The sequence below is a fragment of the Magallana gigas genome, chromosome 8 (genome assembly GCF_963853765.1).
Source record: "Magallana gigas chromosome 8, xbMagGiga1.1, whole genome shotgun sequence".
NCBI classification, from domain to species: domain Eukaryota; kingdom Metazoa; phylum Mollusca; class Bivalvia; order Ostreida; family Ostreidae; genus Magallana; species Magallana gigas.
In genome coordinates, this window is record NC_088860.1 from 22,310,188 (window position 1) to 22,325,617 (window position 15,430).

The window sequence follows — 15,430 nt, forward strand, 5'->3', positions numbered from 1 at the left end:
AAATATAAAACAAACGGCATTATTGGTTCATGAATATGATTTTATTTAAAATAAAAACATCATGAATATTCATTACATGTACTTCATGCAACAAAATATAATGACATTTAAATCACATGAAATCTGAACAACATATTTTAATTAAATTACATTGCACATTACAAAAATAAACTTATTATCATATTTGTCCATATTTTTAAGTTCAATGGTTGTACCGTAAAATAAATAAACATGTGTTTTTAAATAGTATGATAGCCCAGCTATGCTCAATTATGTATATACATGTCATAATTTCTGTAACATGTTGAGATTTTATAATTAAGGACTACATGTACATGTATTATCAAACAAATAGACAAAATTCTCCAGTATGACCCAGAAGATTTGCATACTGCTGATTAATAGAGATTTGTACAGTATAATAGATATATCTATAGAAACAGCATTTCTTTTTATACAAAAACAAAAACTTGCATCATCTAAAGATTTAACAAATATTTTTGCTATCTACCATTTACATGTATGTATTGCCATCAATGCATATTATGTGCCTATTAAAATTATATTATAAAAAATCACTTTAAGGAATAGTTAAACTGGTTTCCAAATCGATCCCGGATTCTTTTGTAGGCAAGATTATCCATGACTTCATTCACTCTCTTCATGGCAGACCTGAAATAATTATAAAATGACCTTAGCTATATAAATCATTCCTTGCATGAAGGTCTATAAAAAGGTTCAAAAGTGTCATGGAAAATTTTATAAAGGAGGCTATGTCAGCTTTCTATTTCTAGCAATTAGGTATTATGGTAAATAAAAAAGAACATTTCCTTTCATGTTTTAGCCTTGGAATTAAATTTAATTTGCATATTTTTTCTACTGTACATTTTTTATACAAGCACTGTTTTTTTTCTAAGGTTATAATATACTAAAATTGACCTCAATTATCAAGCTACATGCATGCTTAACAAATAATTTCATGTGCCCTTAAATAATGTGTATGATTTGTCCTATTTCAAAGAATCATCTATTGCAAAACATGGTAACACCTCAATGAAATCCACTGCTGAACAAATGTATGCTGTAGGCCACACCAATATAATTTCTTGTTCGTTGGACCCCATGCGCTCGTATTTAAATAAAACTATACAAATAATATCATTATTGATTTCCTGCATCCAGGAAATTCTGCGCTGTTTTCTGTTCTATTTCTGCTCTATTTTTCGTATTTTAAATAGTTTTAAATCATAAATTAGAAACAAGTAGAAAAAATATAACTGTTTGCATCAATTCATTTATGTACCGCTGAAAAATTTTGGCTACAAAAAATAATAGTTTTATTATTTACCAGTAATTGCTCGCCCGCGTGTACCTTTTTTCATTGGCTGTCCGACAAACAAGAAATTATATTGGTGTGGCCCTAGTTACATGTTATAACAGTCAACTATGCACACTGCACTCACTTATTGAGGACTTTTTTCTCCAGTCTTGTCCTGGCGGTGTTTTCTACTACATTAATGTCTGTCAGGTTGGGATATTTCGGTTCTTTACTTTTCTTCCCTTTTCCTTTTCCCTTGCCTTTCTTTTTCTTGGATCCTAGATCCACCCCTAAAGCACCTTCAATGTCAGCCTGTAATTCTGGGTCCTGCCAGTCATTTAATTCCTCTACAAAACCACGTTTTCACAGAGTTGATATATGTATTGATGTACATGTACGATACAGAGGAGAAACAACTTTTGCATCAATAAAAATTATCTTATATCCACTTATCAAGATGCAAAAAAAAACCCAAAAAAAACTTGATCGTACAACTTGAATTTTAGTTCAAAATTGTCCCATCTTCAAATTTTATTTTTTTTTATTTTTCAAGAGATGAACTGACATATGGTGTTGTGTTACATGTATGAGTTACCCTCTAACTGTCCCTGAGTACTTGTTGACGCCATATTTTGTTGACCTGGCTCAGACGGAATGCCATATTCATCTCTGCCAATGATTTTCCCATGGAAAGGACACTGTAGATTAACAAGAGATTCTCATGTTACAAACAAACTCCTGCAAAATTTCACTAGGGCACTGGTCATGCATACCAGATAATGCAACCCATAATGCTAATGAAAACCAACTTTTAATGACATGCGTACATGTAAGTTCTGCAGAGTTTGCTTACCGGTAGCAGAGCATGCAACACTTGCCAAAAGTTGTGTTTTAGAGATACGGAATTTTGACAAGAGTTCCTTGGTGCTCACTCTGCTTATTGGGGCTGCATTCAAGATCGTAGCTGCTACGTAATTGAACGGTAATCTAGCCTAGTCGCTAGGTAGATAATTGTAGCCTAAATATTTTATGCTAAGCATCAAATTCAAGATGGCCACCTTAGTTACCACTTTGTTACAAACATGAAATCTATTCACTTAGTGATATTTTGTTCATCCTTTAAGTTACCGAGTATAATGAATTTTAACATGCATATTACCGATTGAAATTAACAAATTATGTCGATGTAATTAGTCTTTAGTTGAATATTTCCAACTTCAAATCTGATACCTAGCGGTCCATTCACTAGACCTAGATATCTATGACCTAGCGGCTAGGCTAGCTGCTACAATCTTGAACGCAGCCCATGCAGGTCTTTAGATGTAATTGTCATTGCAAACAATGGTATGTAAACATGAGTGAGGAATACATGAGGAATAGTTTAATACAAACATTACTGTGAACAACTTTAATGATGACAAAGATTAACAAAAAAATTCATTTTATACAAAAGTTGGTTTAAAGTAAAATTAAAAAAAAGAAAATTAACCAAAATTTTTATGTTCATTTTATGCATGATATACCAGTACATATATTTAACATTCACACAGTCTATTTTACCTTGACACGATCCATTCTTTCACATAAACTGCCATTAGGAAGTGGAGCACGGCACTTCCACTTCACAGGTTCAAATTTTCCCACAAAAGGAATGGTTCTCTTCGTCAGTTCTCCTATATTGTTCTGAAATTATGATAAAATTATCATCACCAATTATTACAATTATTACTCTCGATCTGTTTCTGTGACTGAAGTCACTTTAAAAGCTGCTGAAAAAACCATGTAGCAATGAAAGAAAAAGTGAGCAAGCTCATAATATACCCCATGCTTTCCCATTTCTTGACAATGATACACATAATAAATAGCAAAGTTTGCATTAAATACACAAAATAATTTGATAAAATTCATAACTTGCAAAAAATCATCAGATCATAACTTCTTGCAAATATGCACATCTATTCATTTGTCTTTAACACCAAAAAAATTTAAATTCAAAAAAGGGCCAAAACTCCCTTAAAAATAAAGGAATTTAAATTTCCTGGTAATACGCACACCTACACATCGTGTCCTACATATAAATACCTAGTTTCACTAAATTCTATGCTGCGGTTTAGGAGAGCTGCATTTACAAATTTCATTACTATACATGTGTTCATTATATGGCCAAAATTTTAAGTTCATAAGGACCAAAATTCCCAGAGAAATAATGGAATTGGTATTTCATGGTATTAAGCATATGCTTGTACACATTATGTCCTAAATACCAGGTACCTAAAAAATTTCATGAAAGTTGTGCTTACATAAAAACAGAACTGAAGGACTGACTGACAGACAGGTAAAAAAAACATTATACCTGGGGTATAATAAGCTCTTACAAGTCAATATGCATATCTACATGTAAATGCTACTCACATGATCAGTTTTGCAATGTTCGACATCATTGGAAGACCAGAATTGGTGAAGGGAATCATATCTAAAATAGAATAGAAGCAAAATAAGATTTATGGTAATACATATTCAAAATGCCTTTAATAATTACTGGTATGGAACATCAATTCAGCCATATCAATCACTTGATACTGTGTACATGAAAAGACTTATTTGGAAAGTGAGAATATTTAACAGTTAAAATGTATTTACCGTACTAGATAGATTGTACAGTGGTGGATTTGAAAGTTGTAACATACAAGCTGAAGCATCTTTTCTCTGTTGCACAAATATTACTGGTAAATTTTGTTTTACCCAGCAATATCAAATGCTGTAAAGCTAATAAAAAGGAGTGAGTGGGCTTACTTAATAATCTGTGGAGCCTCAATTTTATTAGGATTTTCCCAATGTTCCAAATCGACTCCAAAAGAAATAACAGGGGCACTACCGAGCAACTTTTCTTTCCGAATTCCAGCACCAGCTTGGGTTTTATCAGCGGTAGTTGTACTTGTGGAAGGTGAAGACGAGTTCCTGCTAGATAAAGACACAGAAGGTAGAAATAAAAATTTATCGTTCCATCTTCTGTAAATCAAGTATACATGTACGTATAATATGCAAAATTAATATCTTCAAGATTTGCGAACAACCCCTGCTCATGGATAATTATCGTCGCAGACAACTGGTAACAGAAAATGTTCTGACGTTGATACATGTGTTAATATAGCGGTATTTTGGACTGGTTAGCAGAAACTGATAGGTAGTATTAAACACATTACATAAATAATATTGCTTAAAAATGTACATTTCAAAGACATTTTATTGTATACAAAATATTAAGTCAGCTCAAAATGTACTCAATGTGGTATACCTTTCACTCTCAGCCTCTGCTTTGATTCTCTTGAGATTTGCAACCATTGTGGTAGGATCTTTCTCATCATGTTCCAGAAGCTCATTCTGAATGCTCCATGAAGCCTTCACAAAGCTCCGCTTGGCCCCAGCACCTGACGTGCTAGGTTTGACTGCTGTGCTGCTAGCTGTGCTTGGTGGTTTCTTAGATATGGAGACAGCTGGTTGTTTCTTTAAGGAGGATGAACCTTGACCTAGAAAATCATCTAATTCATAAGCATCAAAATGCTGTAAATCACATTTTTTATTAGAAAAATATTTTATTTTGTGATTTATCGATGATACAATATCTTGCAGCAACCTAAATTCACAATCCAGGTTTTTTTCATTGAAAATAGCATTCAATACAAGAGATGTTCAATGACTGATTCACATTGAAATGTATTCGCCCTGACAAAGTTCTCGCAACAGCAATCATAAAATGGAAGACAAAGCATAATTACTGGTACATGTAATTTTTAATAATCTTACATTGATGTATTAGAAACTAAGAGATAAAAATGTACATGTTCATAAACTTTTTAGGATTTTTTTTGTAATGGCATAGTCAATTACAGATACTTCAATTCCATACCTGATTCTTTTTTCAGCATTTCAGGTACCTCTTCCTCGTATCCCTCTTTTTCAGGTACATCTTCAAAGTCGTCATCACTTTCATCTATAGAAAAACACAACATTCAACAACTTTGTCAACTGCTTTTATTGTCATCTGCATCATGTAAAAAAAAACTCCTCTTTGGAAAAAGAAAATCTTACCATCACTATTTTTATTTTGCTCCTCAAGTGGCACCACTTTAAGATCATAGAATTTGTTCTTGATCTCTCGCAGCTGAGATTTAAGGTCAATAATTCTTTTGATGTCTTCCTCTTTTCCTCCATGTTTGGATAGAACCTTGATCATTACAAAGATAAGGAAAAAATATTCATTACGAGAAATTCAAGACTCTTCTGGCATAGTGATACCCAATTTAAAATTTCACTAATGCATCAATATGAAGCATTTTCAGAATTTTAAATCCACACCTGAAAACTGCCAAAATTCATGTAATCTTCTCATATTTTTAAACTACTGATACATGCATTTCTCAGATAGATGAGGAAGGTGAAACTCTAAACAGATTGAAATTGATACATGTATAATTTTTCTTGCATAAAGTGGTATTGAAACAGGTATATGTTTAATTTTTCTCACATGAAGTACTGAATGAATATTTTTTCCTTATCTTTGTAATGATCAAGGTTCTATCCAAACATGGAGGAAAAGAGGAAGACATCAAAAGAATTATTGACCTTAAATCTCATGAAGTATTGAAACAGGTACATGTATATTTTTTCTTCCATAAAGTGGTATTAAAACCAGTACATATATACATGTTTGTATAAATAATCCATAAATACATTATTTGGATCATACTGAATTACCAACAAGCTTAAGGCACCTACTCATATGCATTGAGTGACAATGGGCTGTTGTTTTTAATGATCAATGACTGAGACTGTCGGACACATACCTGTAACCAGTGAGTCACACTGGGCTGGTGTTTGGTACTGATCAGCCTATAGTGGTCCTTCAGAGTGGTCAGCACCGGGAGGTTGTCCTCGTTCTCCTCCAGCTGTACCGGCCCCTGGTGGAGGTCGATGGCGATGCTGTACTGGTGGTTCCTCAGTCCGTGCTCCTGTACAAAACCTCCCACCTCCTCCACCTCCTCAAAGTCATCCTCAGAAGACCCCTCCCTAACACTGGCCTCGTCCCCAAGTACTTCTGTATTTTTAAGTTCACTTTCTATCTTTTCTACAACTCCATGTTTTTCTCTGCATTCTGTCACATCTCTCATGGAATTGCCTGAACAAGTTGAATTTGAACTGTTTTCTGGATCTTTATCTGTACACTTCAATTTCTTGGAATTACTTTGATTCTTTAAACACTTTTCACATTTATTATCTGAGGTAGAAGACTGGCTTTGCAATGAATTCAGTTTGGCACATTCTATACAATTTAAGGTATCTACTGTACATGTTTCCTGATTTTTTGCATTTCTTAGACAGTCTTTGACGTTAGGTTCACTAGATGATTCAACACCAAGAAAGAATTCATCTGGAGTTGGTAAAAGTATACTGAAACAGTTTTCTACTTCCGTAAGGCAGGTTTTGATATCTGGTACAGTTTCTGCAATGATAACAAACTTTTAAAATAAGAGTACAAATACCTTGGTACATGGTTATGATGTATCAAACAAAAACTTGATTGAAACAAAATTTATTAGGTTCATAAATACCACTTTAAAAAAAATCTGGATTTTTTTTTTTATCCGTACCATAAATCTGCCTTTTTATATATAGACATATTTAAATAGTCTTGAGGTGTTAATGTTACATTAAGCCTTTCAACAAACTGCTTGGCTTAGTGGATCCACAGAGACATACTTAGGTTACTTTGAGGTAAAGGTGTTTGAGACACCGTTGCACCGGTACAACCTTTTTTTAATTTGATCTCAACTTGTATACGTTATTTATTCCATTATATATATCGTGGCCAAAATTGCAATAACTTCAAAAGATGCATGGATACCATCAAAAAATTTCTTTTTATATATTTTATTTCATTTATAAAGTTTGAAGGATAGATGTCATTTTTAGGATGAAAAAAATACTTTGAGGCTGGGGATCAGAATACCTTAAGTACGATAGAAAAAAAACCACATCCTTAATTTACCTTCAATTTCTTTCAGGACTTTATTTATCCTCTCCTTGTTGATTCTTTGTCTTCTTTCTTCTCGTTCTCTCTCTCTTCTTTGTTCAGCTTCACTTCTGGCCCTTATACCATTGAAGTCAACCTGTGAATGCACACATGTAGTACAGTACATGTACATGATCAACTGATCTACAGAGATATTGTTAAGAATGCTAGTTCATGTACATGTACATGTCTCAAGTAAATGTATATATTTTTTAATATACATGTAATCGAATATCTTTTAATTAATATACTGACCACTTTTTTGTGTTGTAAATTTTTCATTTATTCTGTCCTGGATTATATTTCATGCATTATCTCTAAATCATAATAGGAAAATGCATGTACTAATATGTTATCAATAAGCAAAATTTTGCAGCATTCTATTTGCTTTGTTAATAAAGCAAACAGATTAGTTTAAATACGGTAATGGAAAGTTAAAATCTAATGGTCTGTTTCTAAGCTGAGCTTTGTTGAACTCATATATTGGGTTATGAGGGTAACTGCAACTTTATGTGATTTGCTACCTCATGATATTATAAACTTTTGTCCTCATAAAAAGAAATTGGGGTACCTTTTTACATTTCTGGAGAAAATTAAACCCCAGGGACAGCTTCTTGTAGGCCTCTCCAAACTTGTCGTTCCACTGCTGAATCGCTCGGAGGCTAGAAGCCTTTAGAGTGTTGGCAGCCGCTTTAGGGGGAGGTAAGGGCTGATCGAAATCGACCTCTGTCGAAAAAAAAAAATACACATTTACAATATCCACTACCTCCCTTGGCTCTAAATTCCATGACATGCAAGATTAACAAGTTTTTGAGACATACCAACAGTTAGTTCCAGAAATGTTTGTAAATCACAGAGAAGCAGCTCTCTAAAAACATGAGACCGATTAAAGAGTTCATCCATCATCTGGAATGCAGAGAGTCTGATTTCTGAATGTTCCTTTTCCAGCTGAGTCATCAACATGTGGTATGCTTCATTCACGTACATATCTGATTTCCTGTGAAAAAGTATTTTTAAAGATTTTTCCATTTACTAGAAAAAATAGTGCCTATAAAATGCACTAAAATGGCAATATGTATAGAAAGACTACGAAAAATATTGTAGCAATTTAATTAAATCATTTTGGATTGATATTAACAATTGGTTCATAAGGCATTTATTTTATACATAACGTTGAAACAGTGACCTTAATATATGATAATGAATTTTACTTTGCTCAAAATCTTTCTATAAATGATATGAGAACACAAATATTTACACTATAAGCCTTTGTTTTCCCTCTGATTGAAATGTCACACTTTCATTCGTTTAAACATAATATGTGATTGCCTCATATATCTCTATATTTGTTCGGTGAAAAATAATATTAGGCAATATGGTATTTGGAGTAGTTGCCCTTTGAAATTCTTTAAAATTAAAGTAGTTGCCGTTAGAATATTGACGTCACATTGTTTTGTTTGGAGCAGAACAAAATGGCAGCGTCGAAATTTGCTCAAATCTCTGCAGAGAAAGAGAGAAAACATCTAAAATTGAATAGCAACAAAACATTGTAAGTAAACATGGGTAAAGCAAAGATTTTTAAAGAGTAAATGAAAGGTGAGATTGAAAATTTTGAAGAGTTTAAATGAGTTTAGTTGGACGAGATGTTAGGCATCTTGTACATGGCTTTGCGCAGATCATCGCTATTTGTGAATAAATATGTCGCTTGATCGTCCTCGGGAAAAACAAAATACTTTTAAGGTGAGTTACTGACTCACTACGGAAATATATCGGACTGATCAATCTCATAGATGGCTCGGCTTCACCTTGCCATCTATGAGATTGATCAGCCCAATATATTTCCGTAGTGAGTCAGTAACTAACCTAATATAAAGTAATAATATCATTCCCTTTTTTAAATACAGAAAAGGTGAACTGTATGATAAAAAATAGCACTTTGATAAACTTTTATTTTTATGCACACTAGACCTACTTGCAGATACTTTTGAATTTTTTCATTGTGTCTGCATTTAGCACAGGTTTTCCACTGGTGGTCAGCTGCTCTACATATTTCTGCATTTCCTGCTGCAGTGTATGGTCCAGACATTCTGTGCCTGGCGTTTCTGTTGCCATCTTCTTCACCTATTGTAAACATGCATTCACATATATCAAAAATGTAAAACTTCTTTAAAAAATGTATTTCCAGCATAGAAAAAAAAATCTTAGAAGACAAAACAGTAGAAATATTAGATCATTAAAATTTTCATTAAATTTAAATTACATTTATTTTCAGTGTCTTTGTTTTTGATAAAATTTCCTTAAATTTAAATTATATTTATTTTCAGTGTCTTTGTTTTTGATAAAATAAAGGTTCATCTTCATGTCCAGATATTCAACCAAGCAGAGTTAATTTCCCAAGAATAGAGTTAAAGCTTCATTTCTTGCAAAAATGTTTGCTTTTTGACCCGCAGCTGTCGTATTTCAGCTTTTTCATAGAATCCATTGTCCAAGCTAAGGATACCGAGCATTTTTAAAAACTGATATTCAGTCACAATATGAATATTATCAGATTATTCGCTACTGATCATCATGATCATGTGTAAACATCCCAAAGCTACATATGTGTAAGATTTGACTAAATTCACAATTCGTAAAATCGCTCAAATTGTTTCTTTGCATTTAAAATGATTGATCTAATAGCAAAGGTACCTCACATACCCCTCAGTTTGATATCAATGAATATTTTTCTTTTTGTTGTGCAATTTTTAAGTCCCAAATCAAGCAGGAAGTAAGCCTGCACAGCAAAAAGAAAAAACCCAAACCGAGAGGGTTCCGAATTGACGACGAAATATAGGTCATAGGTAGAGAAAGGTCGATCTATTGCCATATTTGGGCGAGCACAGTCAATGTGAAAAATGAGTAGGAAGTGTGGACTATGAACGTTTTTAATTGTAGGCCTAATATTTATCGTTAAAAATGGTACCTATATGCCTCGAGCTCAAGGATGACTTCATTTAAATTACTTCCTGGTAATACTGGACGCGATTTGAAATCAAAATTTTATTTTTATGCATTAAGTGGTTTACCTGTGCATTTTGAATATACTGACTTAAATTTAAATGTTAGAAATCAAGTTATAAGAGAATTATTTTTTTAGAATGAGGATTTTTGAATTTTTTTTTTAAGATTGAAGAACAATTTAATTAAAAAGGGGAAAGGGATGGGAGAAGTACGGGGGTTGTGATTTTGGGGTTACTTAACCATTTATACCACTTCATGTGTCATCACTGTCGTGACAGGAAAATATACACTGTACAGTTTAATTAAAGTGTTGAGAATGTTGACCATTTTATTTTCAGAGTTTAGACCCATTTCTTTTTTATACTCTGTCTCTCGCTATAATATGCCCAAGGATAAACAAAGAAAAATGATTTTTAAAAACCATATAACGGCTTTTAACCGTACATGTACATGAAAAGTAAAGACCCGCCTAAACACCAAAGCCCCTGACAATGAGGTCAGAATTTAAAAAAAAAAGGTAGTGACGTCGGTTCCCTTGCTCATCACAGATACGTCCGGATCCCCCCCCCCCCCCCCCCCCGTCTTTCTTGGAAAAATGTAACGAACAATTATTACCGGATACCGGCAATATGACTCACCCCCACCTCACCCCGGCAACACCCATCTTTGAAAAAATCTGGATCCACGCAAATGTTAAGTATGCCCCCCAAAATACAGGTTTTTGCAGAGCAATGCGTTTTCACTTTAATAAGCCCTTACGCCACCCTCCCCCGAGTTACGCTTTAAAATCATACTAATCGTATAGCGATTGAATTTATTTTGAGGGTTCGAGGAATAATCTTATCTATTACACGGGAGGGGCCTGATACCTCTTTTTTACAATGGGATTTTAATAAGTTTTTATATTTCAAGTATGTCCCGACCCCCTCCTCCGGTCCCAGCTTTACACGCCTTTAAATACACTTGTCTTTACGTCGCATTTCAAAACATACACGTATCTAGTCTGAACCATTCGTGAATATATGTGTGCGTGTGTGGGTGGGGTAATTTTATTAAGTTTATTCCCGGTTTAATGCCAATTTGTTTGCCATCTAGAAGAATATGTGTTACCATTTAAAAGACATATCTATATCGATTTTTGTGTTTTGTGTATTGCTCGGTAAAGTGTTGAAATACTTGTCCTATTGAGTTCGTTGACTTATAGATTTCGCAAAAAACAATCTTACAAAGGCTGAGTCGAGGCTATTTATCTATTTCAAACCAGTAATATATAATCGTAAGTATGCGCATATTTACAAAAAAAAAAAATGATTATTGCCAATATGTTTATTGAATTTAAAAGTTTATTGTTTGGGTGTTTAAAACCATTTGTTGTGTGATCATGTTTACTTTGACGTTATTGGAAACCAATATTTGGACCGAGAGTGTGCATGTACCCCTGGGTTCATGGGGGTGCCCGATGTACAGGTTGCGGGGGTCAAATGTAGGGTGAGGTGGTTGACGAAGATAACACAAAGACATGTATCAAGTTGGCCAGCTTGGGGTGTGAACAACAGTTTCTGTTCTTACTATTTTATAGGTGATTCTGCTAGATTATGGTGTAGATTTAGTAATAATGTTTTGATGTAAATATGTGTATTTGTTCATTCATCAACTTCAACCATGAACATCTTAACAGAGCTCTCCAATCACCCCCTAAAAGAACCAAAATAACTAACTTTTTCGAATCATATAGAGACACATAGTGACAAACAGGGCTTAAGGAGGACTGGATAGTCTTGGTCATTGTTCTATATTTAACTCATTTATACGAAGAGCTACATATAAGGATATAAAAAATGTTCAAAATTTAAAGTTAAAGTATTTGGATTTTTTCTTTACATAATAATCATTTATGGCCAATAATATCACATTTAAAAGCCAGATCTGATGGGTAACTTGTTGATCATTCAGCCTATTCTAACTACGAGAGAATGGATATTTTTTAAAAGGCCTGTGTTTCTGCTTGACATACCAAAGAAATTAAAACATTGTTGTTTCATTGGGTTTTTTTTCTCCTAGATGTTGCATCACATGTGCTTCAAAAATTTCGTCCATTTCAAAGAACACCAAACTCTGAAATTTCAGCCTGGTATCAACATTCTTGTTGGGCAAAATTCATCTGGCAAAACCAGTATCCTCGAAATGATTCGACGGTGCATGACAAAACGCATAAACAACCACGTGACCAGTTCCTATGACGAAACGAGGGAAGCTTATCTTGTGTGCAAATTTGATATAACCTCATACTACGGTGAACTACTTCATTCTTTGGACAAGCGACCTGCTGTGCAGCAATTAGGGGACCACCAAGACTCGGTGTACCTTCTTTCTATAGTGCAAAAAATTCCATTCAATGGACGTGTTATTTGGAAAAAATCTGTTTGTTTCAAAAGAGACGATAAGGTCACAGTACTGGTTGGATATTACAACGTGGAAAAAGACAATATTTTGTCCAGCGAAGATAATGTAGAATTTTTCATGGGCGAGATTGATTCTCTCTGGATGCTGGATGACGCTGATTCGGTAAAAGACAATGAGGGACAAATAGTAAAAGACTTGAATAAAATTGATGCAAAAAATGACAAACGGTTTAAACAATTGGACTCTTCTAGTAAGTTGCTAGACGAGATTTTAGAAATAATAGAGAAAAGGTACGTTTCCACTACCCCCATGAGATCTATAAACCCTGTCCAGTGGAGTAGAAGCAGGCAAAGGTCTTCAGAAGAATCTGCAAACTGTAAAGAGGCCGTAGAAAGAGCAGAAATCTTGCAAACTTTGCTAAACAATAAAGAAGAAGTAGACTGTAAAAGGGCAGATGAAATCTTTGAGGAAATTACGAGACCTTTAGTTTATAAGTTCTCTAAAACCGGCAGTGATATAATTATTGAACATAAAAATGATAACCCACCAGAAACAAAACGGGTGCCTCTCTTAAAAACACCTGAAGGAATTATAGAAGCACAACAGCTGGCTTTGTTATTGGCACACAGAGAATTTAAAACCCTGTGTTTCGAAGAACCCGATAGAGGCATGCATCCTAAAATGATTGAGCAACTTTTACAAACTCTGACAGAAGAAACCGGCAAAACAATTCTAGTTGTTACCCATAGTCCATATTTTATAAATCATATCACTGCCGAGTTAACCCACGTTTGCGTGCGGCGAAGAGATGATGATTCCGTTAAAAGTGTACACAGTGTACAACGCTTTTTAGAGAATGCTAAAGCGTGTAAAATTACTGACACAGATGAACTCAAGAAAATTGTCTTTTCCTCTCAGATTCTTTGCGTAGAGGGTAAAACGGACAAAATTTTTGTACAGGCAATTTTTGAACATATGAAGAAAACGATGGGTATGAAATCTATACCTGCTCACCAGATAATCGTAATGAACTCTAATACGCTTTTTCAAGCAGTGCAAAGTATATGTGAATCTTTGAATGTGAAATGTGTTGTACTTTTAGATAGAGATGCTATCATTAGGCCTCAACAAACGCGAAAAGGAAAAGTTCCAAGAGGTTCATCAAATAACCAAGAGGAGACCATCAAAGAAATAAGATTAACAGGAATTACAAGTAAAGAAGACGAAAATATTCTCCAAAAATGGGAAGGTAAAAGTCTACAGAAATTTGAAAGTGCTGGAACTTACGAAATCCTTTTTAAAATTCTTGCAGACAAAGATATATTCATCTGGAAAAATGGTAATCTCGAGGATACTATTAGATCTGTTTTTACAGGCGGTTCATTCTTTGAGATGTTTAAAGAAGATTTAGAAAAATTGACCGTAAGTACATTTGATAAAGAAAAACTTTCCAAATTAGCGAAGGAGATGTGTAAATCAGATGAAATTCAACGTTTTCTGGATTTTTTTAAATCAAAAGAAAAAAAATGATAAAACAAAAGAAGTTATTTACAAAAGGTCAAACGATCAGTGATGACGATTTGGAAGTTGCTATTAACGAATCTAAGGGTCAAACCATGTGATGTTGTAACTATCTACCTCTAGAAAGAAGAATTAATGGACGTTAAATAGAATACTTGTAAGTGATATTATTGTTCCAAAATGACAATTTCGATCAGGAAAGTCAATTAAGAATGTTTAGCAAGATAATCCTATCGATTATATCATTTGCTATTCAAACTCATTTGTAAGTAGGTTCTAACTATTGAGCACGGCAATGTTCTATTTCAGGGTATTTTTATAACGTTAATCTATTTTATAATCATAACGCTTTATTCACTGCTACTTTTTATTAATATATCTACTTAGAGCTTATTTACTGTATTCTTCTGTTTTGAAAATCATTCAATCTATGGTTAAAATGTTGTTTTATTTTTAAAGATTTATATTTTATTTATTTATTACTCTTTTGTTGTTATTATTATTATTATCATTATTATAATAATTATTATTATTATAATTATCATTATTATTAATATTATATTGTGAATTGTCTTCCAAAGGTTGAAAAATACATTAAATACAGCGGTTTTGTCATCCTAATGTATTTAAAAATAAACTTTAGAAATATGAAAGGTTGTGACGATTGTAAATTATATTTTGTGGTGAATATCTTTTGTTTAATAAGTGTTTGAAATTAAAGGTACTGACTACAAATGCTCATCATAATAATGTTTGAATAAAATATTTAAACACAAGTGAAATGATGTTTGATCTGATCTTTTTAAATCAAATTTTCAATTTTCATTGAAAATAAAAAAAATATTAATAGTAAAACTTTGCTATTGAAAATGTGTTAATTTAAAGAAAAGGGATAGATTATTTTTACTGGGGCCATCTTAGTCAATCCGATGTCCTTTTTAACTTAACCTTTGTCTTATAGTACCATTTTAAAAATCATTTATTGATTGTAATACGAAGATATATCGACACATTAAAAATTCTCTTGTACTCTTTTTTAAAAATAACGTGATGAACTTTGTTCCGATAAAAATAGAATTACAAAGAAAGCTTAAAAAGTCAATTTACTTTTTAAAAGA

The 15,430-nt window shown here is 33.1% G+C and overlaps 2 protein-coding genes across 6 annotated transcripts; one reads left to right on the forward strand and one right to left on the reverse strand.

The window, feature by feature from the left end:
* Positions 1 to 111: 111 nt before the first annotated feature.
* LOC105325363 (UV-stimulated scaffold protein A) lies at positions 112 to 10,177 on the reverse strand. Of its 5 annotated transcripts, none has more exons than XM_066069118.1 (15): positions 10,086 to 10,177; positions 9,361 to 9,509; positions 8,210 to 8,385; positions 7,960 to 8,114; positions 7,365 to 7,485; positions 6,163 to 6,818; positions 5,408 to 5,543; positions 5,226 to 5,309; positions 4,614 to 4,845; positions 4,112 to 4,276; positions 3,731 to 3,791; positions 2,879 to 3,001; positions 1,914 to 2,016; positions 1,464 to 1,665; positions 114 to 672 (listed from the first exon to the last, which is right to left on the reverse strand). In XM_066069118.1, exons 2-15 carry the CDS (start codon positions 9,498 to 9,500, stop codon positions 576 to 578), a joined length of 2,451 nt encoding a protein of 816 aa, XP_065925190.1. In that variant the 5' UTR covers positions 9,501 to 9,509; positions 10,086 to 10,177; the 3' UTR covers positions 114 to 575. The 5 variants fall into 5 exon arrangements, with proteins under 5 accessions (XP_019921530.3, XP_065925190.1, XP_065925191.1 ...); XM_066069119.1 differs by lacking the exon at positions 10,086 to 10,177 and adding an exon at positions 8,647 to 8,888 and having other exon boundaries at positions 4,112 to 4,279; positions 9,361 to 9,500; XM_011424886.4 differs by having other exon boundaries at positions 115 to 672; positions 4,112 to 4,279.
* A 920-nt stretch (positions 10,178 to 11,097) lies between these two features.
* Positions 11,098 to 14,670, forward strand: LOC109619193 (uncharacterized). Its single transcript, XM_020068714.3, has 2 exons — positions 11,098 to 11,664; positions 12,450 to 14,670. The coding sequence occupies exon 2, from the start codon at positions 12,450 to 12,452 to the stop codon at positions 14,319 to 14,321; it is 1,872 nt and encodes a 623-aa protein (XP_019924273.3). The 5' UTR covers positions 11,098 to 11,664; the 3' UTR covers positions 14,322 to 14,670.
* The last annotated feature ends 760 nt before the right edge of the window (positions 14,671 to 15,430 follow it).